Source organism: Barbus barbus (genome assembly GCF_936440315.1).
Source record: "Barbus barbus genome assembly, chromosome: 41".
NCBI lineage: Eukaryota > Metazoa > Chordata > Actinopteri > Cypriniformes > Cyprinidae > Barbus > Barbus barbus.
The window spans coordinates 24,223,713-24,249,261 of NC_136719.1; the positions used below are offsets into that span (position 1 = coordinate 24,223,713).

The 25,549-nt window shown below is 35.2% G+C and overlaps 1 protein-coding gene across 1 annotated transcript; it reads left to right on the forward strand.

The window, feature by feature from the left end:
* Window positions 1-871: 871 nt before the first annotated feature.
* On the forward strand, window positions 872-16,863 carry LOC306860227 (serine/threonine-protein kinase 35-like). Its single transcript, XM_079401816.1, has 3 exons — window positions 872-1,545; window positions 8,068-8,826; window positions 16,039-16,863. Exons 1-2 carry the CDS (start codon window positions 1,026-1,028, stop codon window positions 8,784-8,786), a joined length of 1,239 nt encoding a protein of 412 aa, XP_079257942.1. The 5' UTR covers window positions 872-1,025; the 3' UTR covers window positions 8,787-8,826; window positions 16,039-16,863.
* The last annotated feature ends 8,686 nt before the right edge of the window (window positions 16,864-25,549 follow it).

Genomic DNA, 25,549 nt, shown 5'->3' on the forward strand with positions numbered 1-25,549 from the left:
ACTTTTATTTAGCCCCCCCCCCCCATACTTATAGGCTATTATAGCTTTTATTCGACAACATTTTATTTTATCCAGATGTCAGCCCATTTACAATCACACCCGCTCCACTTATTAAAATGCTGTACAATTATATAAATAAAAACTATTATATATGACATCTCTCTCAAATGAGTGTGACATATTTTGTTGTCAGAAAACTTATGTGACCCTGGACCACAAAACCAGCCATAAGGGTCAACGTTTTTGAAACTGAGATTTATCATCTGTAAACTGAATAAATAAGCCTCCCATTGTTAGGATAGCACAATATTTGGCTGACATACAACTATTTGAAGATCTGGAATATGAGGGTGCAATAAAAAATATATATATATTGAGAAAATCGCCTTGAAGTTCTTAGCAAGGCATATTACTAAAAACGTTTTGATATATTTACAGTTGGAAATTTACAAAATATCTTCATGGAACATGATCTTTACTTAATTTCCTAATGATTTCTGGCATAAAAGAAAAATCTATAATTTTGACCCATACAATATATTTCTGGCTACTGCTGCAAATATACCTGTGCTGCTACTTATGACTGGTTTTGTGCTCCAGGGTCACACATGATGGAACGATTAACTTCTTACGAAGTTTATCAATTTTTAGGGGGAAAAAGATGAAAATAAAACACCCTAAATATTATTACATTTTGTATTCGTATATTTAAATACACATTGTGCGAATAAATCGCTTAAATGGTGTTTAAACTAGGAAAAAAGCTTAAAAATAGGTCGCATTTGTGGCACGCCTCCCCCGTCTTATGAATGAAATGGAACAGGCCGCTGATGCCACGCCCCCTCCGCGCTCTGATGTTATTGTTTATGTCAGTCAGAGACGTTTATGGAGGAAGTGACAAAAAAACACCTAAACAGACCTGTCGAGTTTCCCCAAAAGCGACAACTCCCGCAGCTTTCCAGGGACGTTATGAAACATAGGATTATTGCCCCGAAACATATGTTAACACAGGGGGTAATAAACTCATGGAGCTGCGCAACGGCACACAGGGGCGATTAACGCGCCTCCGGCGGAGCTGCAAGCGAGCCAAGCCGCCCAGCGCCAGCATGAGACGGGATGCCAGTAAAGTCCTGCGCCCGCTGCCTGTGGAGACCAACGAGGATGATGAGGAGCTCATGGAGGAGGAGGACTGTTTCTCCACGGGCTTCCTCAAGCGTGACAGTCTCCATCCCGCGATATTCCTCAAGACGCCCAGGTATAGCTTGATCCGGGAGGTGGGTCGCGGGAGCTACGGTGTGGTGTACGAGGCCATCGCCCGCAGGTCCGGAGCTCGGTTGGCGGTGAAGAAGCTCCGCTGCGACGCGCCAGAGAAAGTGGAGCTGGCGCTGGCGGAGTTCTGGGCCCTGGCGAGCCTGGAGAAGAAGCACGAGAACGTGGTGCAACTGGAGGAGTGCGTGCTGCAAAGAAACGGGATGGCACAGAAAATGAGCCATGGGAACAAACGAAACAAGCAGTATTTGAGATTAGTGGAAACTTCACTTAAAGGTAAAGAACCGTAGAGCTGTTGCATTGAACGCATAAATTATGATGTGAACTGATATTGATTGATTTTTCTGAGTGTCAACACAAGTGGATTGTTTTGTGTTGTAGTGTGCATTCTGAGATGCATACAAGCAATGCAACTTTGTAAGCATGCTAAATTGCACGATTTTAATGTAGCTAATGCATGCCTGTTATTATGCATCTGAAATGCATGGCATTAAACGTGCACTAAGGAGGAAGAGAAAGCATTCAGTGCGTGAGGGAACATCATGTTCTAGCACCCATCATGCATTAAGCCCTTCACTCTCATATAGGCCAGTTTGGATGTTCACCTCTGCTAATCTGCTTTGGTCTTTATTTGCAGTTTTTAAAGTTTGAGTCACTTTTTCCAGTAGATTTAATAATGTTGTCATTTTCGTGTCATTTGTTGACTTGTTGTCAAAATCAGATTAGATTAAACTCTACTGTCATTGAGCATAATACAAGTACTTTTGAAGACATTTACAGGATAAAGATTAATTTTGAAGTCATTGCAATCTCAAAAGTTCAATTTGAGCTTATTAGGTGTTTTAGAGTGGTGCTAACTTCAAAATGTAAATTGGAAATAGACATTTTTATTAGTTGTTAAAAGTGTATTACTTTGTATTGTAGTAGGCCTGGAAGTAATTTTTTTTTCTTTTTGATATTTCCATGCACGTGTGAACCCTGAAAGTAGTTTTGAAATGACTTATTTACACATCCTGCAGTCTGACATGCTGTACTCAGTCAAAAATGGGATTTGTGAATATATTCACAAAAAAGAAAATAACACACAATGTGTCTAATTTTTCAAATGGCACCACGCTTACGTTTTGTGGTTTGGTGTGTAGTGGTTGCGTGTTTGTGGTGTCGTGCGAGTGCTATATTTGTGGTCGTGCTCAACAGTTGCAGGATCTATTTTGTGCTGACTGCTGTTATGTAAGTGTCACCATTTAGCGGCCTCGTCCACAGTGGAAAAACTAATCCACACGCGACAGGCTTGTTGAGAAATTATTCAAATATAAATGTTTTTGCTGATGCATTTTGGGAATTATTGGCATATGTCTATCTGACTAGGCCAGTTTTTTGTTGGTGACCTGTGATCAGTAGGCCATTTGGCTAATAAACACAAATACAACTTAGTTTTTCACAAGAATTCCTTTTTTTATTGCCAGACAAACTCTTTGACCTAAACTATTTCTTCTTGATCACTGTGTGCAATTTGAATCACTTTTGTTTTTATTTTTCTGGTAGATTTATTATTATACTGTCATTGTGCAGAGTTGATGTACAGACATGTACAGGATCAAGATTAAATCATTGCATCATAAAAAAATTAAAACAATTGACCCATTAAATGTTACAGGGTGGTGCATTAACTCTGCAATATAAATTTCCAATTTTTTTCATTAATTTGTAAGATTTTATGTTTATTACAGAGCCGTCATTCTGCATTTGTGACCAGTAATCATAGGTAATTTTTGCCAGTAAACATATTTACAGCTCACAACTTTGCCCTAAAATATTTACTTGAAGTACCCCCTGAAAGTTTATAATATTTTAATCATTTACAACACATTCACGTTCACAGTTCAATAAACGTTAGTTTTTAAGTCACTGCACAAATTTTTTTTAAATTTGCAACAATTTTAGCAAATAATTTTTTATAGATTGGTACATAAATTGAAAAATATAAATTGGCAATATAAATTTATGTGTGTGTGTGTGTGTGTATGTGTGTGTGTCGGGGGTCATCATTTTTAAAAGATTTTATTACTTAAAATATTTTTTTTGATTTTTAAAATTCCCCAAAATTTCGATGGTCATGGGAACCCTGAAAATAGTTTTGACAATGAATTATTGAATTTTTCAAAGATTTTATTTTTATGACAGAACAAATAAATTAAAGTATTTGATGATTTTTAATTGTTTTATTTTGATTGTTTATTTTTGTTTAAAATAAATAAATAAATAAAATTATTTATTAGCTTTTCTTCACTTCTCTTTGCTTTTTGGTAATGATTCCTGTACAATTGTAATTTTTCCTGTGGGTTTTTAATTTTTGCCTTAAATGTATATGGCGGCAAATGTCAGCATGTTTAATAACCCCAGTTGGAAGTTTGCAGCTTCATGACCTACATATGTTTTTTTTAGGATTATGGGAGACGCGCGTTCCCAAGTGTTTATACGTTTTTACAGCATTTGTGGGTCAGAGTCCACCTGTTTCCAATGCATTTTCCTAACTCTTGTTTCCTGAAGTTAAGATATGTTCATCATCACAGAACGCAGACAGATTATCAGTGTTTACTCTCATACAGTGCTCTTTGGAAAGCCTCCAAACGTGCCGCTCAGAGGAATTCTGTGCTCAGCTAAAGTGTGATGTCTTTGGTGTTTTGCTAGCCTGTCTGAGTTAGCTAAACCAACTCTATAGTTCTAAGGCTCAGTGTATGAACAGTAAAGCTGCTGTAGTTTGAACAGGACTGGGTTTAATCAAACACAACCATGACTGTTTGTTAACGAGTCCAAAACAGCGGCTTATCCGTTAGAAGCCAGCGACATTCAATAAAGAGCCATTTCGTCTGACTCAGCACAAATAACTCAATGAAGCACATGAGGAGATTATGGAGTGGGTTTGATCTGCCACCAGTAGTTTACACTAACCTCAAATGCTAGTTCTAACAAATTAAACTTAATTAAGAAAAAAGCCATAAAAAATACTAATAATAATACTTAAACTACAATTAAATTATATATATATATACATACACACACACACACACACACTCACCGGCCACTTTATTAGGTACACCTGTTCAATTGCTTGGTAACACAAATTGCTAATCAGCCAATCACATGGCAGCAACTCAATGCATTTAGGCATCTAGAAGTGGTGAAGACGACTTAAAGTTCAATCCGAGCATCAGAATGGGGAAGAAAGGAGATTTAAGTGACTTTGAACGTGGAATGGTTGTTGGTGCCAGACGGGCTGGTCTGAGTATTTAAAAAACTGCTGATCTACAGGGATTTTCACGCACAACCATCTCTAGGGTTTACAGAGAATGGTCCGAAAAAGAGAAAATATCCAGTGAGCGGCAGTTGTGTGGACAAAAATGCCTTGTTGATGTCAGAGGTCAGAGGAGAATGGGCAGACTGGTTAGAGATGATAGAAAGGCAACAGTAACTCAAATAACCACTCGTTACAACCAAGGTATGCAGAATACCATCTCTGAACGCACAACACGTCGAACCCTGAAGCAGAAGACCACACCGGGTACCGCTCCTGTCAGCTGAGGAAACGGAGGCTACAATTCGCACAGGCTCACCAAAATTGGACAATAGAAGATTGGAAAAACGTTGCCTGGTCTGATGAGTCTCGATTTCTGCTGCAACATTCAGATGGTAGGGTCAGAATTTGGCGTAAAGAACATGAAAGCATGGATCCATCCTGCCTTGTCGCAACGGTTCAGGCTGATGGTGTAATGGTGTGGGGGATATTTTCTTGGCACACTTTGGGCCCCTTAGTACCAATTGAGCATTGTTTAAACGCCACAGCCTACCTGAGTATTGTTGCTGACCATGTCCATCCCTTTATGACTACAGTGTACCCATCTTCTGGTGGATACTTCCAGCAGGATAATGCACCATGTCACAAAGCTCAAATCATCTCAGACTGGTTTCTTGAACATGACGATGAGTTAACTTTACTCAAATGGCCTCCACAGTCACCAGATCTCAATCCAATAGAGCACCTTTGGAATGTGGTGGAACGGGAGATTCACATCATGGATGTGCAGCCGACAAATCTGCAGCAACTGCGTGATGCTATCATATCAACAAACATGGACCAAAATCTCTGAGGAATGTTTCCAACACCTTGTTGAACCTATGCCACGAAGAATTAAGGCAGTTCTGAGGGCAAAAGGGGGTCCAACCCGATACTAGCAAGGTGTACCTTATAAAGTAGCCAGTGAGTGTATATATATGTGTGTGTGTGTGTGTGTGTGTGTGTGTATATATATATATATATATATATATATATATATATATATATATATAGGTCCTTTTCAAAAAATTAGCATATTGTGATAAAGTTCATTATTTTCTGTAATGTACTGATAAACATTAGACTTTCATATATTTTAGATTCATTACAACACAACTGAAGTAGTTCAAGCCTTTTATTGTTTTAATATTGATGATTTTGGCATACAGCTCATGATCTCAAAAAATTAGCATATTTCATCCGACCAATAAAAGAAAAGTGTTTTTAATACAAAAAAAAAAAAGTCAACCTTCAAATAATTATGTTCAGTTATGCACTCAAGACTTGGTCGGGAATCCTTTTGCAGAAATGACTGCTTCAATGCGGCGTGGCATGGAGGCAATCAGCCTGTGGCACTGCTGAGGTGTTATGGAGGCCCAGGATGCTTCGATAGCGGCCTTAAGCTCATCCAGAGTGTTGGGTCTTGCGTCTCTCAACTTTCTCTTCACAATATCCCACAGATTCTCTATGGGGTTCAGGTCAGGAGAGTTGGCAGGCCAATTGAGCACAGTAATACCATGGTCAGTAAACCATTTACCAGTGGTTTTGGCACTGTGAGCAGGTGCCAGGTCGTGCTGAAAAATGAAATCATCTCCATAAAGCTTTTCAGCAGATGGAAGCATGAAGTGCTCCAAAATCTCCTGATAGCTAGCTGCATTGACCCTGCCCTTGATAAAACACAGTGGACCAACACCAGCATCACTGACTGTGGGTACTTGACACTGGACTTCAGGCATTTTGGCATTTCCCTCTCCCCAGTCTTCCTCCAGACTCTGGCACCTTGATTTCCGAATGACATGCAAAATTTGCTTTCATCCGAAAAAAGTACTTTGGACCACTGAGCAACAGTCCAGTGCTGCTTCTCTGTTCAAAAGTGGCTTGACCTGGGGAATGCGGCACCTGTAGCCCATTTCCTGCACACGCCTGTACACGGTGGCTCTGGATGTTTCTACTCCAGACTCAGTCCACTGCTTCCGCAGGTCCCCCAAGGTCTGGAATCGGTCCTTCTCCACAATCTTCCTCAGGGTCCGGTCACCTCTTCTCGTTGTGCTGCGTTTTCTGCCACACTTTTTCCTTCCCACAGACTTCCCACTGAGGTGCCTTGATACAGCACTCTGGGAACAGCCTATTCGTTCAGAAATGTCTTTCTGTGTCTTACCCTCTTGCTTGAGGGTGTCAATGATGGCCTTCTGAACAGCAGTCAGGTCGGCAGTCTTACCCATGATTGCGGTTTTGAGTAATGAACCAGGCTGGGAGTTTTTAAAAGCCTCAGGAATCTTTTGCAGGTGTTTAGAGTTAATTAGTTGATTCAGATGATTAGGTTAATAGCTCGTTTAGAGAACCTTTTCATGATATGCTAATTTTTTGAGATTGAATTTTGAAGATTGAATTTTGGGTTTTCATGAGCTGTATGCCAAAATCATCAATATTAAAACAATAAAAGGCTTGAACTACTTCAGTTGTGTTGTAATGAATCTAAAATATATGAAAGTCTAATGTTTATCAGTACATTACAGAAAATAATGAACTTTATCACAATATGCTAATTTTTTGAAAAGGACCTGTATGTATATATGTATATATATATATATATATATATATTATATATATATTATATTCTTTTTTAACTAGCCTACTTGCCAAGGCAACATTTCTCACATTTATTTAGTTTAACTTGATATACTAAAATAACTAAAACTGAAATAGAAATGAAAAAAATTACACTGACATATGAAAATATTTAAACTAATAAAGATATTAAAAAAACACACAGCACAATTACTAAAACTTTAACTAAAATTAAAAGGAATAAGGAGAATATAAAACAGTTAAATCAAAATATAGTAATAAATAATAAAATAGTTAAATATAAAAATAAATCTAAAATATACTTAATAAAAACTATAGTATAGTATCTCAGTGATATTAAAATAACACTGGTTCTGACATTTTCCTATATATATATATATATATATATATATATATATATATATATATATATATATATATATCCATATTCAAGTTGGGTTTTTACATTTATAAAAAAGATTAGAGGCTATATGTTGGATGCTATTTTTAACTATATTTACTTTTTTAGTGCACAAATTGGTGCACATTATTGTCTTTGTAATCTTTGCTCTGTCTTTGAAACTGCTTTCAATTTTGACTAACATGATAATACGTAATTTGACTGACTGATAATAATCAGAAATGTTTCTTGAGCAACAAATCAGCATATTAGAACGATTTCTAAAGGATGATGTGACACTGAAGAAGTAATGATGCTGAAAATTCAGCTTTGATCAGAGAAATAAATGACATTTTACAATATATTTGAATAGAAAACAGTTATTTTAAATTGCAATAATATTTCACAATATTACTGATTTTACTGCATTTTTAATCAAATAAATGCAGCCTTGGTGAGCAGAAGAGTTGCTAACCGCATTCTGCTATCATTTCAGGTGAGCGTATCTTGGGTAACCCAGAGGAAGCATGTTATCTTTGGTTTGTTATGGAGTTTTGCGACGGCGGCGACCTCAACCAGTATATCCTCTCGCGGCGGCCTGATCCTTGGACCAACCGTAGTTTCATGAAGCAGATGACCAGTGCTGTGGCCTTCCTCCATAAGAACAACATCGTCCACCGGGACCTCAAACCAGACAACATTCTCATCTCGCAGAAATCTGGCGATCCGGTCATCAAGGTCGCCGACTTCGGCCTCAGCAAGGTTTGCGCGGGACTCAGCTGCATGGAGAGCGAAGGCGACAACCAGGTGAACAAAAACATGGTGAACATTAACAAATTCTGGCTGTCGTCAGCATGCGGCTCCGACTTCTACATGGCACCGGAGGTGTGGGAGGGCCACTACACCGCCAAAGCAGACATTTTCGCACTCGGCATCATCATTTGGGCCATGATCGAGCGTATCACGTTCATCGACGCCGAGTCCAAGCGAGAGCTCCTCGGCACGTACGTCCGCCAGGGGACCGAGATCGTCCCGGTGGGCGAGGCCCTGCTGGAGAACCCAAAGATGGTCCTGAACATCCCACAGAAGACGCGGAGCATCATGTCTGAAGGGGTCAAGCGGCTTCTGCAGGACATGTTGGCGGTCAACCCGCAGGACCGGCCAGACGCGTCTCAGTTGGAGGTTAGAATGGACCAAGTCACATGTGCGGCGTAAGCCGAACCCATTGGCCGAAACGAACAGGCAAATTTTTCAGGTGGGTTGCAATTTCTTGGTTTTGTTTTAGATGCTGTATTCACCATTTTTGTTCACCTCAGACCAAAAGTCAAGAGTGCAGTTTAAATCTCATAATGCATGAAAACAAGACCTCTTGGGTTGTTGAAATGTATTAAGCATACAGACTGAACGCGGAAGTCACGTCTGACTCTTAACTGGAAGGATGCTTTGCATTTCCGGTCTCCAGTGTTTCTAGTCAAATTAGCGTATATTCCGAGCTGATAATCTAATGTTAAACCTATTAAAATGTTTTTAAAAGCACATGGCTCCATAGCGCCAGCACTTTACAGGGTCGCAATGACTGTCATTTGTCAGTGCCTCACTCATCAAAGTTTAATGAGTGTGTAGATGACACGAAGCTGCCGATGTTAGCTACATTAAAACAGAAGGGCACTATTTGAATGGGTTCCTATGGAGACCGGAACAGAAGAGCATCCAATTGGAAGTTAGAATCCATAATGGCGGCGCTCATCGTTTACTCAGGAAAAAGGTCTAAAGACGGTTTCATCTGGGCGCAAGCGCTTTAAAGTGATGAGTAGACTGAAGTTGGGTTCATGTTGTTGTGTTGTGGGATGTTTCCCATACATTTATTTGTGGCGAACCGCCAAAATATAAAAACTGACCACCTCAAATAGATTTTCCAAAAGGTTTTGACTTCGATTAATAAACATGAACACTGCACATTTCAAAATCAAAACATGGCGCGGGTGTTTTTATATCACTGTATCTCTGAAGGAAACCGACCGTCTTTGGAAAATTTTCGATTTTAATTTCACCTTGCCTGCAATGCTTGATAAAGCAGCGTTTGTGAGCTCAGTGCTGCTTTGTGTGATGTACAGCCGTTACCGGGGAAACCTCTATCTCTGCTGCTCCAAAAGCGCCTCCTGCTGGCAGAGAATGAATTTGCATGTTCAATAAACCCGTCTGATTTACGCAGCAAACATATTTTGCTTGTTATCAGAAATAATCTACTCTACAGGGACTCTGCTGTTGGTATTGATTCTTTGTGGAAGTGTAACGGAAGTTATGTTTGGGCCACAAAAGTGTGCATGTGCAGTAATGTTTGTTTATGATGTGATGATATATTCGGTGCAATTTCATGTCAAATCAAATTTCAGAAACTTCCCTGACACAGATTTTTAATTTTGATCATTTTTTTCTGGAGACAAACATGAATAGTGATAAAAGCCAAAATATTAAATGTCATAGATGTATATTTACTGGAGCAATCCACTATTTTTTTTAGAAATGTCAAAATGACAATTTTCACCTGCGAATTGGAGACAAAATACATTGGGGGAAAATATGACTTTAGAAAGATGGCAGCATTATTATTTTATTTTTACACACAGATCGGTAAGTCTATTAGTAAAATTTCTTTACTTTATCAATCTTTGTTGCATTATAAAAAATTGGAAAAAGCACTTGATTTTTATTTTATTTTTTTTTACACCAAAGTTTGCATGGCTGTAACTCACAAAGTATTAAAGATATCTTAATATCCTTTTATATTGTGCTTTTTAACAAACTTCTATTTTGGTATGCAAATTTTTAAGGTCCTGTATGGTTCAGTTCCAGAGATTTGGGGATCTCAATATGGCTCCAAGAGTAAATTGTTAAATTTTACACATATTCATTGGTCAAAAACCAAACGTTGGTCATTTTGCATACATCTGATACTTATTGTATTTAAAGAGGAATATCTGAAGAACAAATAATATTGAAACTAGACATATATCTTGTTTCTTTCTATCAAAACAATTGCATAGAAAAATAGGTCTATAAAATATGTCATGTCTTCAGCACTTTAGTTACACCAATTTATTTATGTGTTAAAGTACTCTAAGGTGCCAAATTGATTTTAATCCAAGCTAGGCTGATCTTGAGTTCGCTTCCCAGAGTTCTTCAACTATTCAAGAATTTCTCATCGTTCCTGCTGCTTTGTATTTCTCTGATCAAACCCATGTATTTGGCCTCAGGGGCAGCATGTACCCTGCGAGGCTGCCGTGCCCTACCCATCGCTCAACTCACAGGCCTGTTTGGTTTTCTGACACCACACCCTGAGCTTCATGAGTGATCTGATTAACAAGATCCGACACCTGTTTAGCAGCAGAATGCACTCAGCCAGAGGCGATAGCGTCAGAGTTTAATACGCGACATACTCTCAACCAGGTGCTGCATGTTTTGGGTAGGAACCAAAGGTTATATAACATTAGTTTATTGCATTCTTTTATGGGTTTTGCATTGGATGGGATTCAACTGAATAGGCCATAGGAAATTAAATGCATTTTAGAAGCCACTTTAGCTTTTATATTTAAATTATACCGAAGCTTTGTTTATACAGATTTAATTATTTTTTTTTAAAACATATTGACACTTTCAGTAATTCACACCACAATGATATAAATGTAATGTGTAATATTATGTAAATGATTAATATTAATAATATTTAATTTCACCATTTTTATAATGTTTTATAATTTTTTTTTTTTAATAATAATATATACTTTTTTTTAAATATGTATTTATTTATTTTTCATGTTGGAATATTATGAATGTACTAAATCAGTAACATTTAGTATCAGTAAATCTGTAAATTAAATTTGGTAAATCGGCAATATTTACACTTCAGTAATAATTAAGATGTATGTTATTAAAATTTAGGGCTTCCAGTCATTTATACATTTTGATTAAATTTAAAAAAAAAATTATATTCTGATTAATCAAAATGTATTATCTCTATATATCATGGTTTTCTAAAATATTTATATTTTTGTAATATTTAAATATATTTAAATAAACTAAATGTATTACATTATTGTGGCAAGTAATTCACTGAATGGACAAAGTGCCACTGTAAGTATATATGTATATATACACTCCTTATGCTGTTATTAACCTGAAATTCACACTTTAAAGTCAACGTTTCATTCACGAAACCAGGTGCTTCATGTTTTGGGGATAAGAACCAATTGTTATACAACGTCAGTAATACAGTGATGGCGTTCCCGCAGAGTTTATTGCATTCTTTTAAGGATTTTGCATTGGATGAGATTCAACTGAAAAGGCCAGAGGAAATTAAATGCATTTTAGAAGCGGCTTTATAGCACAATTTTAATCAAAACTTGCTGGCTTGGTGTCTTGAGGCAAGAACATACAAAAACAATGACTCCCCCAGACTAACAGGCATCTCCTGCGAAATACAGTGACGACGGCTTATTTGGTGTCAGATGGGTTGAGCTTCGTGTGCACGGGCCGTGTATACGTGACTCATGCGTCATTCTCTCAGCGAGCATATAGAGCAGTTATGCAACCCGCCTGGGCCCAAACCCTCCCTCCTCTCCCGGACGGCCTGAATGGAAGCAGCCATCCGTCAAAACAAGCTGGCTGGGAGTGAGCCACGAGTCTGGCTGTTTGTTTCACAGGGGGCTTTTTAGGGGGTAAAAGGGGGTATTTTTTGCGTATTGACACCCCGAGCGCTTTTCGTTCCCTTGGACTTTTAGCCTGGGACGAGGAGATGATTGCAGCTGTGCACTGAAGCCCTCCCTGACCCCACACAGCAGCCTGTGAGACTCTGAGGTGTCTCTGCTCACGTTCAGAACATTTAGTTCTTTGCCTGCAGCGCCTCAATTGCTACTGTGTAAATACTGTCTGTATTACAGAGTACAGTAATTACATCGGAGGATCATAAATGTGCTGAATCATTAAAATATCAAAATAAAATAAAAACATTTCAAATATAGCACTATTGCACTATATATATATATATAGTCAATCAAATCACACATTCAGTAATTTACACCACAAGAATAAAAATACATAATATGTGTAAGAGTATGTAAATTATATTCCTCCTTATCAATAATAATGTTTCCTAATTTTATTTATTTTTAACTTTCATTTTATTACTTATATATTTTAGTGTTATTTTTAATACTTTTATTTTTAATATTTTATTTTATTTAACTACTACTGCTAATAATAATAATAATAATTCATTTTATTATTATTAGTATGTAATTTTATTATTTTTAATATTATTTAATAACTATTTAAGAATTCACACTTTCTGTAATTCACACTACATTAATTAAATGTACATGTAATGTGTGATGTTTCATAATTTTATATAATTATTTTATTAATTGTTATTTATTTGTAATTGTATTATTTTATTTATTTATTGTAATGTTGTTATTTTTTATACTAATATTTCATAAATTTTAATTCACCTATTTAATTAGTTTAATACTCTTTATTGTTTCTTTTAATTTATTGATGTATTTAACATATTAACATTTATTATTATTATTTATTTTTTATTTATGTAGTATTTAACTTCTTATTCTCGTCATTAGTTAAGTGGGTCATTGAGTTCACAGCAGCTGGAATATACAGTACAGTGTGTTCCTCTCTGTTCACACCAAGACAATCAACACTGCAGCTTCTGTACTGACGGAAAACGAGTGTTTATGTGAAAGTTTGACAGTCGTTTGATCAGGAAGGAACTACATGTAAGAAATGCATTAGAGTGCACCAATATCTGTCAGATTTTAACAGAGCATTTGTCTCTTTTCAGAACTTCTAAAAGCTATAGCATTGTGTGTTTGCGTCGTGGAGATTCAGGCTCCTTTGGGAAAGCTGGGAGTGTTTTCCAGGATTGTTGGGGAGGAGCGAGTGTTTATAGACTGTTATGTAAGCCATAACATGTAGCTTATAATTGTAGAAAAACATGCTGTTTTCCATTTATTTAGCACACTTTTCCAATCAGAGGCTGTTTTTTTAAACTGTTGTGAAAAGTAATTTTTTTTAATCTATCAGATTAAGTTAATGTATAAAATTTCATTTTAGTTGAAGAAAAAAAACTTCTTTTCATACTATTAAATTAAAGCTCTATAAGATATGAAACTGTAGTAGTTTGTACTCTGTAAAAAAAAAAAAATCTAAGTTAATTAGAACGAAGTACATTTTATGTGTATATATTTCAGTCTTTCTACTTAAAAAAAGTGTATAATTCAACTTTCTGTTTCTTTAATTATTTGTGAAATTTTAAATATTATTATTAGATATTTATTTCTTTTTAAATTATTTATTTATTTAATTATTATTTTTAAATATTAATTTAAAATACATTTACTCTTTTTTATGTATTTGCATTATTATTAATTTATTATGAATCTTTTATTTATAGTTATTTTTAAAACTATTTAAGAACTATGTAATTTACACCACAATGTAATGGGTAACATTATGTAAATTATATTCATTCATATCAGTAATATATTTTTCATTCATTTATTTATTTTTAAAAGTAAATAATACTTTTAATACTTTATTTTTTATTTAATTATGTATTTATTAGCTCGCATTAAATTATGGAGAGTAGAAAGACCGAAGAAGTAATTTATTGTAAAATGTATTTTTGTAGTATATAGAATTTTTTTTCAGTGTATCAACTTCTGTGTGAAAACTGTACACCAATTTCTTTCAGTGTGTCTCAGAATAACAGGCTAGTGCGCTTGAGTAGAATATCTAAATTAGGAATATCATCCATCAGATAAACACTCTCAGGTTTGTTCTGTGGTGAAGGAGAACAAGTTTCCACGTGATGTTTGGAAGGAAGCCCTCATGTACTTTACCACAGCTACCGTGGAGGGATTCTGCTGACTCAGATCACACATCCGTCAACACCTCCATGTTATTGTGTTGAGCTCCGATATCAGCTGTCTGCTGAACCGCTGCGATCAATAACCACTGCTGTCTATATTTTCCTCTATTAACCTTACTCACTGAATTATTGTGTTTTCAAACAAGTTATTCATGATGTTTGTTAAACATACCTATTGCTCACTTTATTTTTAAAGTTCAGGTCTGTCTCACACACAGTTGAGCATGCAAGCCTTTCAAAATATTCTTGAGCGTGGACGACAGAAATAGTCAGAATTATGAGATATTAAAGTCATAATTATGACAAAAAGTATGACAGATAAGTGATAATAAATATGACCTTATAGTAAAAAATAAATTCTAAATTAAGTCAAAATTAAGTAATTTTAGTCATAATTATGACTAAAAGCCACAATTATGAGATGAGTATGAAATAAAAAGCCAAAATAATGAGATAATAATACTTATGGCCTAAAAAGTAGAAATTATGACATAAAAAGGTGAAATAATGCTATACTAGATGATACTTCAAATTAAAAACATAAAAATTAAAATCTTTGACTTGAAAGGTGAAATTATGATAGTCAAAATGACATAAATCAAAACGATGAGATATTAAGTAATAATTACAATAATTAAGCCAAAATAATGAGATACTAGGTAATAATTTTGGTCTAAAAAGCAGATAATATGACATGAAAAATTACAATGCAGTTATGATAAAGGATATAAAAGGCCATATAATTATGAGATTTTCAAATTTATGAGATACCAAATAATAATTGCTTGAAATTAAACATTTTGACTGAAAGGGTTAAATTATGATAAAGTCAAAATTATGACATAAATCAAAATTGAGATGCTAAGTAATAATTACAACCTAAAAAGTCATAATTATGACAAAAAGTACGAGATGTGAAAGTCATAATTAGGACAAGTAGCAATTATGAGATACGGAAGTCATAATATGACATCTAAAGTCAAAATTATGACATACTAAGTAATAATTATATTCAAAATTTATAACCTAAAAAGTCCAAATTATGAGATTGACTTGTCATAATGACTAAGTAATAATTACTACCTAAAAAGTACAAAATTATGACACTCAAATTTAAAATTATGAGATAAAGTCAATAATGAGATATAAAATGCATATTTGTGAGCTAAAAAGATGAAATTATGAGATACTAAATAATACTTGCAAACAATTTGCTACGTTTATTAGATAATTATGACATAAGGTGAGGAAATAATTACACCCTAAAAAGTCATAGTTATGACAAAATTATTAGATAAAGAAGTCTGAATTATTAGATAAAGTCAAAATGATGACATGACATTAAATTATTCCGACTTTTTATCTCCTAATTTCTACTTTTTGTCATAATTTAGATTTATGACTTGGTATGTCATAATTTCATTTTTTTCACCATAATTTAATTCACCAAAGCAGGATTTAGTTTGATATGTGGTGAAAATCAGAGTATGGTTGAGTGACCGTTTTGTTTTTCTCTCTCTACAGGTTTGCAGAGTAGAATTGCGCAGCGATGGAAATGAAAAGGGACAGCGGATCCAGGAACTGTGAATTTAGTTTTGTGACCGCTTCCAAAAAAGCAGAAGTGAAATCAAATGACTTGATATCTATATTTAAACCCCCTCACAAGGAAATGACTCCCCTCCTCAAGTCTTCCAAACTGACCGTGTGTTTTCCTGTTCAGATCTCACCAGCGATGTTTGCTCATCCCTCTCGTTCTCTGCTGTGACTGTGCTGTTGTTTTGGACCAGATTTAGACACACGTTGCAAACAAACACATCCCGTCTGCACCTCTGTGAAGGTTTACCAGACAGTACAGATGTAAATAGTTAGATGTTCATAATGCAGCACTAGGATCGAATGTTGTTCAATGCTCAAAGATATTCACAGAACAGAGAAGGAAGTTATTATAAAACTCACAAGCACATACTGTGAACGATATACTGTGAATGACTGGGTGAATAATGACCCGTCTCTGCTGTAGGTGTGAATGTTTCACCCTAACAACACCACCTCTTTAAAAAAAAAAAAAAAAAAACACACCCTTTGTGCCTTATTTTTACAGTTTTAGAAAGTGTTTTTTGAAATGGTTCTCGTTATTACTTTTAGTATTTTTTCTTATTTTTTATTTTTTTTAATGGTTTGTTTTATTCAAAATGTCACCATTTTAGTTTAAAATTACAGTTCTCTTAACAAAGCATTTGCAAACTATATATATGTGTGTATATATATATATATGAATATTCGTTTGACAGGGTCCATTAATGCAGTTGCAAGTTTTGTCAAATAACAATTTTCTTCCCATTTTTTCACGTTTTCATCTAGATATAGATCATAAACAAAAGCAGACTATTATTTGTACTAATGCCATTGAACAGGAGATGATTTGATTTTCTATGCAGACTCCACTGTTGACGTGTAAATAATTTGGTGAGGGATCAAATAAGTTTTGTTGTTGTTAACCTTGGTTTTCATCAGACTTCACATTGTTGTAGCAACATGTCTGATTTCCCTTTGGCTCTTCACATCAAACTAGCTTTAAAACGGGCGTTACATTCACATTGTCTGGAGTGTTTTGGTTCCGTTGGAATGGAACAGTTTGAAATGTAGCACCTCATATGATGTGATTCCAAACGGAATGTTGCATGATTCTGTTTCTATGGGTGCCGTTGAGTCACTGTAGCTTGATTTCTCTTCAGGACTGTTTGACCCAAACACGCTACCACATACAGTCGTTCAGATACAGACCGTTGTGGAAAAAAAAAATTCTTCAATATTTGCTTTAAATTTAAAGATGCATGTTAATTGTACTCCTGATCACATTCAAGGTTGAACGAATAGTTTATTGAGTTTATTTCTTCATCAGATTTGGAGAAATGGATATAGATCTTTGATATAGCTATAGATCTTCTGCAGTGAATGGGTGCCGTCAGACTGGAGTGGTGTGGATTATAGTGATTTTTTATCAGCTGTTTGGACTCTCATTCTGACGGCACCCATTCACTGTAGAGTCTACAGTGAATGGGTGCCGTCAGAATGAGAGTCCAAACTGCTGATAGAGAATCCATTGGTGAGCAAGTGATGTAATGCCACATTTCTCCAAATCTGTTTCATTAAGTAAATCACAAACTCATCTTTTGTACACCTTGGAAGGATTGAGGACAATTTAGATGTTGAACTACTTAAAATATTAAAATACTTACATAAATGGTCGCAATAAGAAGCTCGTCACTATTTTTTCCTGTGAACTGGACATTTGTTCCAGGTAAAGCCAGTGAGAAATAGTTTTCCTTCTGTTAGTTAGAAATCATTTCTATTCAGTGTTTCTACCTCACTTTTCCTCACTATCGTGCGTCGCATTTAGTTGGATCGTATGCCGTTCGCATCGTGGCAGTGCTTTATCCGTAGCATCTCGAAGAGCCTTTGCATTTCACTGTTTATGTTGTTTTTTTTGTATTAACTAGCTGCAGAGCAAGTTGAATCTTCATTTATGATCGTAAAAATAAAAGGTCTTTGCATTTATCGCACATGATCTCTTTATTGATGGATATAGTTCCTGATATACCTCCTCTTCAGTGTTTCAGGTGCTTTCTTCAGGTTTCGTCACTTAGGGAACTTCTAGTTGTTCTTTTATAAAGGCAAAATCCACAGGAAGTTGATGTTTTCAAAGGACTTTGAGGGCCGGAGTTGTTAGGATCGTACTTTTAGTGTAACTCACCTTGAAATACCAAAAAACCTCATCGAGTCGCAGTCCATTTTCTCTCCGAATACTAACCTAACCAGAGATACGCACACTGACTAATCACTACAGACACGGAAACCAAACTCTTATCTTTCTACTGAATTGTTTTCTTTCTCAGATCCACAGATTATTTTGAGATTACAGAGGTTTTATATTGTACAAATGTCTTAATATTGAACTGGGTTTGGTTTATGATGCTATGAGCCATGTTTATTAAATGTATGTAGCCTCTTGTTTTGTTGAAATAAAGAAATAGAAGTACATATTTTTGTCTTGATTGTTTTGTATTATGAGGTTTTGGTTTATTGTCACAGTTTTGTCTTTTTATTCTATAATGACTCATTTGACTTTATTTCTATACTTATGTGACAATTGACATTTGTCATACTTTCTACATTTTATGCTGTAATTATGACTTTTTATCTTCTAATTTCTATTGATGTCATAATTACGACTTTTTATCTTGTAATAACTATCTTAATTTTGACTGTTTATCTCTATTTCTAATTTTTATTTGACTTCTTATCTGATAATTATGACTTCATGGCCTGGTTTCACAGACAGGGTTTAGACTAAACCAGGATTAGGCCATAGTTTAATTAGGACATTTAAGTAATTTTTATAAACGTGCTTAGCAAAAAAACATTACTGGTGTGCGTCTTGAGACAAAACAAAGGCACTGATATATTTTAAGATCAGTCAGTGCAAGTTTCTTTCAGTTGAAACAGCTCAGACTTACATTTTAGTCTAGGACTAGGTTTAAGCCTGGTCTGTGAAACCGGGAACATATGTCATAATTTCGATTTTTTTATTTCCGAATTTCTATTCATGTCATTTTATCTCAATGACTATCATCATTTTGACTGTTTATCTATAGTTCTAATTTTTATTTGGCTTTAAATCTGATAATTATGACTTTGTATGTCATAATTTCTACTTTTTTCTTCTAAATTCTATTTGTCATAATTTTTATCTCATTAGGACTATCATAATTTTGAGTCTTTATCTATATTTCTAATGTTTTATTTGACGTATCTCATAATTATGACTTCATATACAGTATAATAATTTTTACTTTTTATCGCTTAATTACTATTTATATCATAATTCTTTACTTTTATCCCAATGATTGTCATAATTTGACTTATTAACTCTATTTCTGCTTTTTATTATATAATTTCGATTTTGTCATAATTTCAAATTTGAGTATCATAATTTCATTTTTTAATCTCCTAATTTCTGCTTTTTTCCCATTTGGTCTGCTTTTTATGTCATAACTTTGACTTTTTACCTCAATTATGGCTGTCATAATTTTGACTTTTTTATCTTTTTAAATTTTTACTCTTTGTGTCTCCTAATTTCTAATTTCTTTTAGTCATTATTTAGCAATTTTAGCAATTTTATCTTCATTATTGTCAGTTTTGCGGTGTTGGGCCTGCTATTGCTTCACAATGTTAGCCATAATTATAATGACCCGTTTGGCACATTCGAAAATGTAATCACTTTTAAAATTGCTGTTGGATTTAAGGTTGGCTCAACTTCTCATAAACATGTCACAGGAGATGTGTGTCAAACTTCCCAGCCTACCGTTGGCCTGTATAAACACGTCTAATTATCTACGCAAATACTTGCACAGCATGCCGTGAGTGTACGGTGAGCTCCTGTTGAACACATGACTGACTGAGACACCGGGACAGTGTCCTCACGTAATGATCACGGGACATGAGCTGAGTGAAAGGTCGGCGCTGGGGTCAATGTTGTGCTGTTAAAGGAGGTCAGTCGTGCTCGATGGATCATAATCTGTTGTAATCAGTTTTGCGGTGACGGTTCAAGCACATTAGAGGTCAATTGTGTAATGAAGTGGAGAGCATTCATCCTTTAGCATTCATAACAGTTATTCAGCTGCAGGTAAACACAAAAATCTTGAGCACGCTAAAGAGGAAGTGCATTGTTTTTTCCTTGCTCTAATCAGCAAGGACAGGAAGTGTTAGAGAGCTGCTGTGATTGGATGGTATTATTACCATGACGACAGGACAGATGATGACCAGTGTGAATCAAACACTCTTCACTCTTATCTGTCAGGGTCACGCTGCTCTCAGACACTCAGTGAAAGATTATTTGATGCTTCTCATCTTCAATTAAGGAATTCAAATGATAAATAATAATAATAAAAAAGATATTGACATTTCTCATTAAACACACAATTTTGACTCATTTACACTAAAGTTGGCAGTGTTCTTATGATGTTAAAAGAAGTCTCTTCTGCCCACCAAGGTTACTCTTTTTAAATAAAAATCCAGTAAATTCAGTAAAATTGTGAAATATTATTGCAATTCAAAGTAGCTGTTTTCTATGTGAATATATTGTAAAATGTATTTTATTTCTGTGATCAAAACTGAATTTTCAGCATCATTACTCCAGTCTTCAGTCACATGATTTGCTGCTCAAGAAAAATTTATGATTATTATCAATGATGAAAAAAGTACTGCTTCATATTATAAACTGTGACATTTTATTTTTCATGATCCTTATATAGAAAGTTCTAAAGAACAGCATTTATTTGAAATAGAAATCTTTGTAACATTATGTTCAATTTATTGCATGCTTCTCTTCGCTACATGTTCATATAGGCCTTGACGCAGAAACAGATTTCTTTTTTTTTTTTTTTACATGAAAACTTTATTGTGAGGTGATGCTATACAATAAATTAGTATTATATGAGTTTACAAACACATTTCTGGTTTGATGTCAATGAAGAATTACTTGAGCTGGTGCAAAAAGTTGGTAAAACGAACATATCCGATGATAAATGTGTTTCATCTTGTTGATGAGCGTGACTCTTTAGTTGTGTTATTCATCGCTGAGATCCTCCACGCTCTTCATTATCCGGCCAAATGTCAACTTAATTGGTGCTCATTGAAGATGGAGAAGGTTCATGTGCATCGTTATCAGCTCGCGCGCTCTTTATGAAGAAGCAGGAGAATCAGACTGCGAATGTATTAATCTCATTGAGTTTAATAAATACATCGGGAGACCCTTTGTATTCAGTCTTTTCATTGTGAGTTGAGGACTACAGCGAGAAAGAGATGGGGAAGGTGAAGGAGACAGACTTTCTTCTCATGTCACCTTCACAAAAGACTCATCACGAACATACCGTGTTTGTGCTTCTCTGTGACTAAAAGGACCAGCATTGATCTCGTTTATGGACGGACGTGGTTTGAAATGCACAAAAACAGCCGAATAAACAAACATCAGGCCAGCTTCCTGTTAATGAGGCTGTGGAGCAGGACAGACAGACTTCAGGCCTGATCTCTCCTGTTGAGTCACAAAAGAGCCGAAGCTTTGAGAGGCGCCAGAAGAGCGCTGAGCTGAAAAGGTAAAAACTAATGGATGACACTTTATTGTCTGCAGCCTTTTCAGTCTGAGACATGCCAGTGATAAAGGAGATCCATTAAAAAGGCGAAATTTCATTTGAACATATATGTGTCTTTAGCACATATATTATATGATGATTAATTTTGTATGTATGTACATTATTAGTTAGATATTAATAATACAATACATAATTATTACTCTTTATATATTATATTAATATAATATATATAAAATATTTTATATAATATTTTGATGTATTTTTATATATAAATGTATATGAACATCTATTACAATGCATACAAACAAATTCAAATAAATAACACAATTTGTATCAGTTTGTATCATTACTGTCCTTCAGCATTTAGTTGTGTCCAGAAATAAAATATGAAATACGCTCCAAATGAAAACAATATGAAACCCAACAGGACAACCTGAAACAAAACTGTATCTGATTAGTAAGTAGTAACCTTGGTGTATAAGATGACTTTGTCTAGTATAAAGACCTGAAGTAAACCTACTGCCGAACACATCTGCTGCTTTAACAAGAGCGTAAATGAGCAGATGAGCATGAGAGGGATGCAGAAAGGAAAATGTGAGAGCTGAGGATGAGCAGAGAGAATGAGACCGTAATGGTCATTTTCTGGTCGTGACCTGAAAGACGCAGAAAGAAAGAGACGAGCAGGACAGCATGTCCCAGAACAGATTGTGTCGGCTGACAGATCTGACCCACTTCTACAATCCCAGCTCGTCTGTCTCAGCTGGCACGTGCCACACATCCATGTGACCAGAGCGGCCCTCGGCCCTGCGCTTCACAAAAACACACTTTTTTCTTGACACCAGATCATGTGACCATTTCCACGACTGTAGGGGATTAAACATAATGTATAGTATAAACTCCTGATTTTCATATATATATATATATATTGCTGAGAGATACTGCATTTTGATGTAAATGAACACATACATAACAATAATGTTTTTCTTTCAGGTATTTCAGGTCTAAATGCTTACATACTATGTGAAATATTAGTTACAACCAATTATGAAAAATATGAAAATAAATTATAAAATCTATCAAAAAAGTAATTAAAAATGAATAAAATGTGAGTAATTGAAATGGGTGAGTTTAAAGGTATGATTATGTAAAATAAATGAATAAAAATAAGCATGCAAATGTAATATTTCATGTCCAAAATTGATTTATATTAATTTAGAAATGTCTTAAATGTTGTGGCATCATTTCCATCAGAATGAACAGTTTTGCTCCCACTAAAGCTTTCTAAAACATTATTTAAATTGTTACCAATGAGACAAAATTGACATTGACAAACCTGGGATGAAAAAAAAAAAAAAACACTGATGTGTATTTTAGCTAGTTATGAAATTAAACTTTGCAAAACATTGGAGTCTGGTATATTATTTCAACAGTGAGATTAGAAATAATTGACAGAATTGTTTGATATTCATGATCACTGTTCAGCACTGTTAGTAGCCAATAGAGAGAGAGAAAAGTATTTATTATTCTACATTTTAAAAATGTTCACTTAACCAAAACTATAGTAAAAAAAAAAAAAACATCCATGAACCTTGTTTACATATTTGTATCATCACATAAATGCATGGAATGCACAGCAGTTTGTTTTACTAAAAAGTGATGACCTAACACTGCAGGATCTGATATTCCACGACTGGCCCATCCGATCCGTTTCCTCACAGCTCCTGACGGGGTTAATCCTGTTTTCTGGGAACAGCTAATCTGTTCTTGGCCCAGAGGAAAGTGACACAGCACAAAGTCAAATCAAACCACAAACAGTCGTCTACACGCTGTGGGAAATACCATGTGTCATGCATGCAGACGTGGCCCCCAAAAGTAGTTATTTGACGCTTAAAGCAGCAGCATGCGCTTTTTCAATCACTAGATGTTGCATGAGAGCAGCGCATCTCAAACCAAAACAAACTCTCTCAACATGTCGAGAAAACGGGAAATATAATGAAACTGAGAAACATTTGGCATTTGTAAATAATATAAAGTAATATAACACACAGCTAAAGTAGATCCAGGCAGGTCTTCAACGCATTTCAATTTGTTTGGATGCAATCATGTGCTGATACTTGGAACAACAGATGGAGGCGTATGAGCTCAACACAGCTGTATTTCACATCATGAGGAACGCTTGCTATACTTTACTTAAAGCCTTTGCGTATAATGCGGTATTAAAAGGTATAATGCATTATAATTATTCATAATGTGCATTGTAATACATTATATATCCTGTTGTTAATAATTATAACCAAATTTAAAATGCATAGTGTAAAAATGAATTGATGTGTTATAATGTATTAACTGTGGTTACAATTATTAATGAGATCATACAGTGGATAATAAGCATACTTAATGCATTAAAATTACTTTTATAATGCATTATACACAAAGGCTTTAAGTAAAGTGTTTCCGAAGGTTTCACTAACTTTACGGATGCTGAAATCTGTTGAAATGATAAAGGTCACCAATATCCTTCAGAGGCCTGTCGGTAAAGACCTTTGACCCTCTGATATATTTATATCTCCTAAAAGAGCCCTTTGCATGCTGACTAATTTTTGCTTTCGCTTGCATTGATGTACTTTGTCATCCAGATATTTATGTAATTCCTAGTTTATATATCATTTAGACCCAGAGGAGTCTGATGTGGGTAAATAAAAAGTGGCACACAGTAAAATATCGCTGCTGCACGATGACAGAGAGCCTGCAAGGTGTTGTGGTGGGATGTGTGAGTCGTTCCCACTCTGCGCCGGTGGCACCAGCACACAGCCGCCCACTAAGAGTCATGGCAGAGGCCAGATCTCCATCGCTCTGTGCTCAGTGCTGCGAGGGACATGAGCAGGTTACAAGCACTGTAGGAGGAGTGAAGGCGCTACAGCAGGGGTGACTGCTGTTATAACTTTTGGACACCCAGCAGTGCACTGTATAGTGGGCATGAGTTTATTTTTGTTAATAACTCTGATAACGTGTTAATACATGCTCTGTTTGTTTCAGGTCCTGGTGTATGTTCATGAGGACATCTTGAGGTTTTTTCTGTCACACCAAATAATATATGATAAGACCTTCAGCACTTATATGAAAATCTGAGGATGTTTTGGGTCATATTTATGCAGATATATGAAAAATTCTACAGGGTTCACAAACTTTCAAGCAGCAGTGTGTGTATATATATATATATATATATATATATATATATATATATATATATATATATATATATATATATACACTGCATATACTGTGTGTGTGTGTGTGTGTGTGTGTGTGTGTGTATATAGTCATGGCCAAAAATATCAGCACCCTTGGTAAATATGATCAAAGAAGGCTGTGAAAATTAATCTGCATTGATAATCCTTTTGATCTTTTATAAAAAAAAATAACAACAAAAATCTAACCTTTCATTGGATAATAACAATTTAAAATGGGGGGAAATATCACTATGAAATAAATGTTTTTTCTCTAATACACATTGACCACAATTAACAGCACCCTTTTATTCAGTACTTTTTGAAACCTTCATTTGTGAGTTTAACAGCTCTAAATCTTCTCCTTTAATGCCTGATGAGGTTAGAGAACACCTGACAAGAGATCAGAGACCATTCCTTCATCCAGAATCACTCCAGATCCGTCAGATTCCCAGCTCCATGTTGGTGCTTCTTCTCTTCAGTTCACCTCACTCATTTTCTACAGGGTTCAGGTCAGAGGACTGGAATGGCCAGCAGAAGCTTGGTTTTGTGACCCATTTTTGTGTTGTTTTTGAGATTTGTGTTTGGATTATTGTACGGTTGGAAGATCCAAATAAATTCTTATTATCAAATGAAAGGTTAGATTTTTGTTTGTTT

Coding starts and splice junctions, on each gene's coding strand:
- LOC306860227 (XM_079401816.1), top strand. CDS start 1,026: ATGGAGCTGCGCAACGGCACACAGGGGCGATTAACGCGCCTCCGGCGG. Junction 1,546..8,067: donor AGTGGAAACTTCACTTAAAG/GTAAAGAACCGT, acceptor CTATCATTTCAG/GTGAGCGTATCTTGGGTAAC.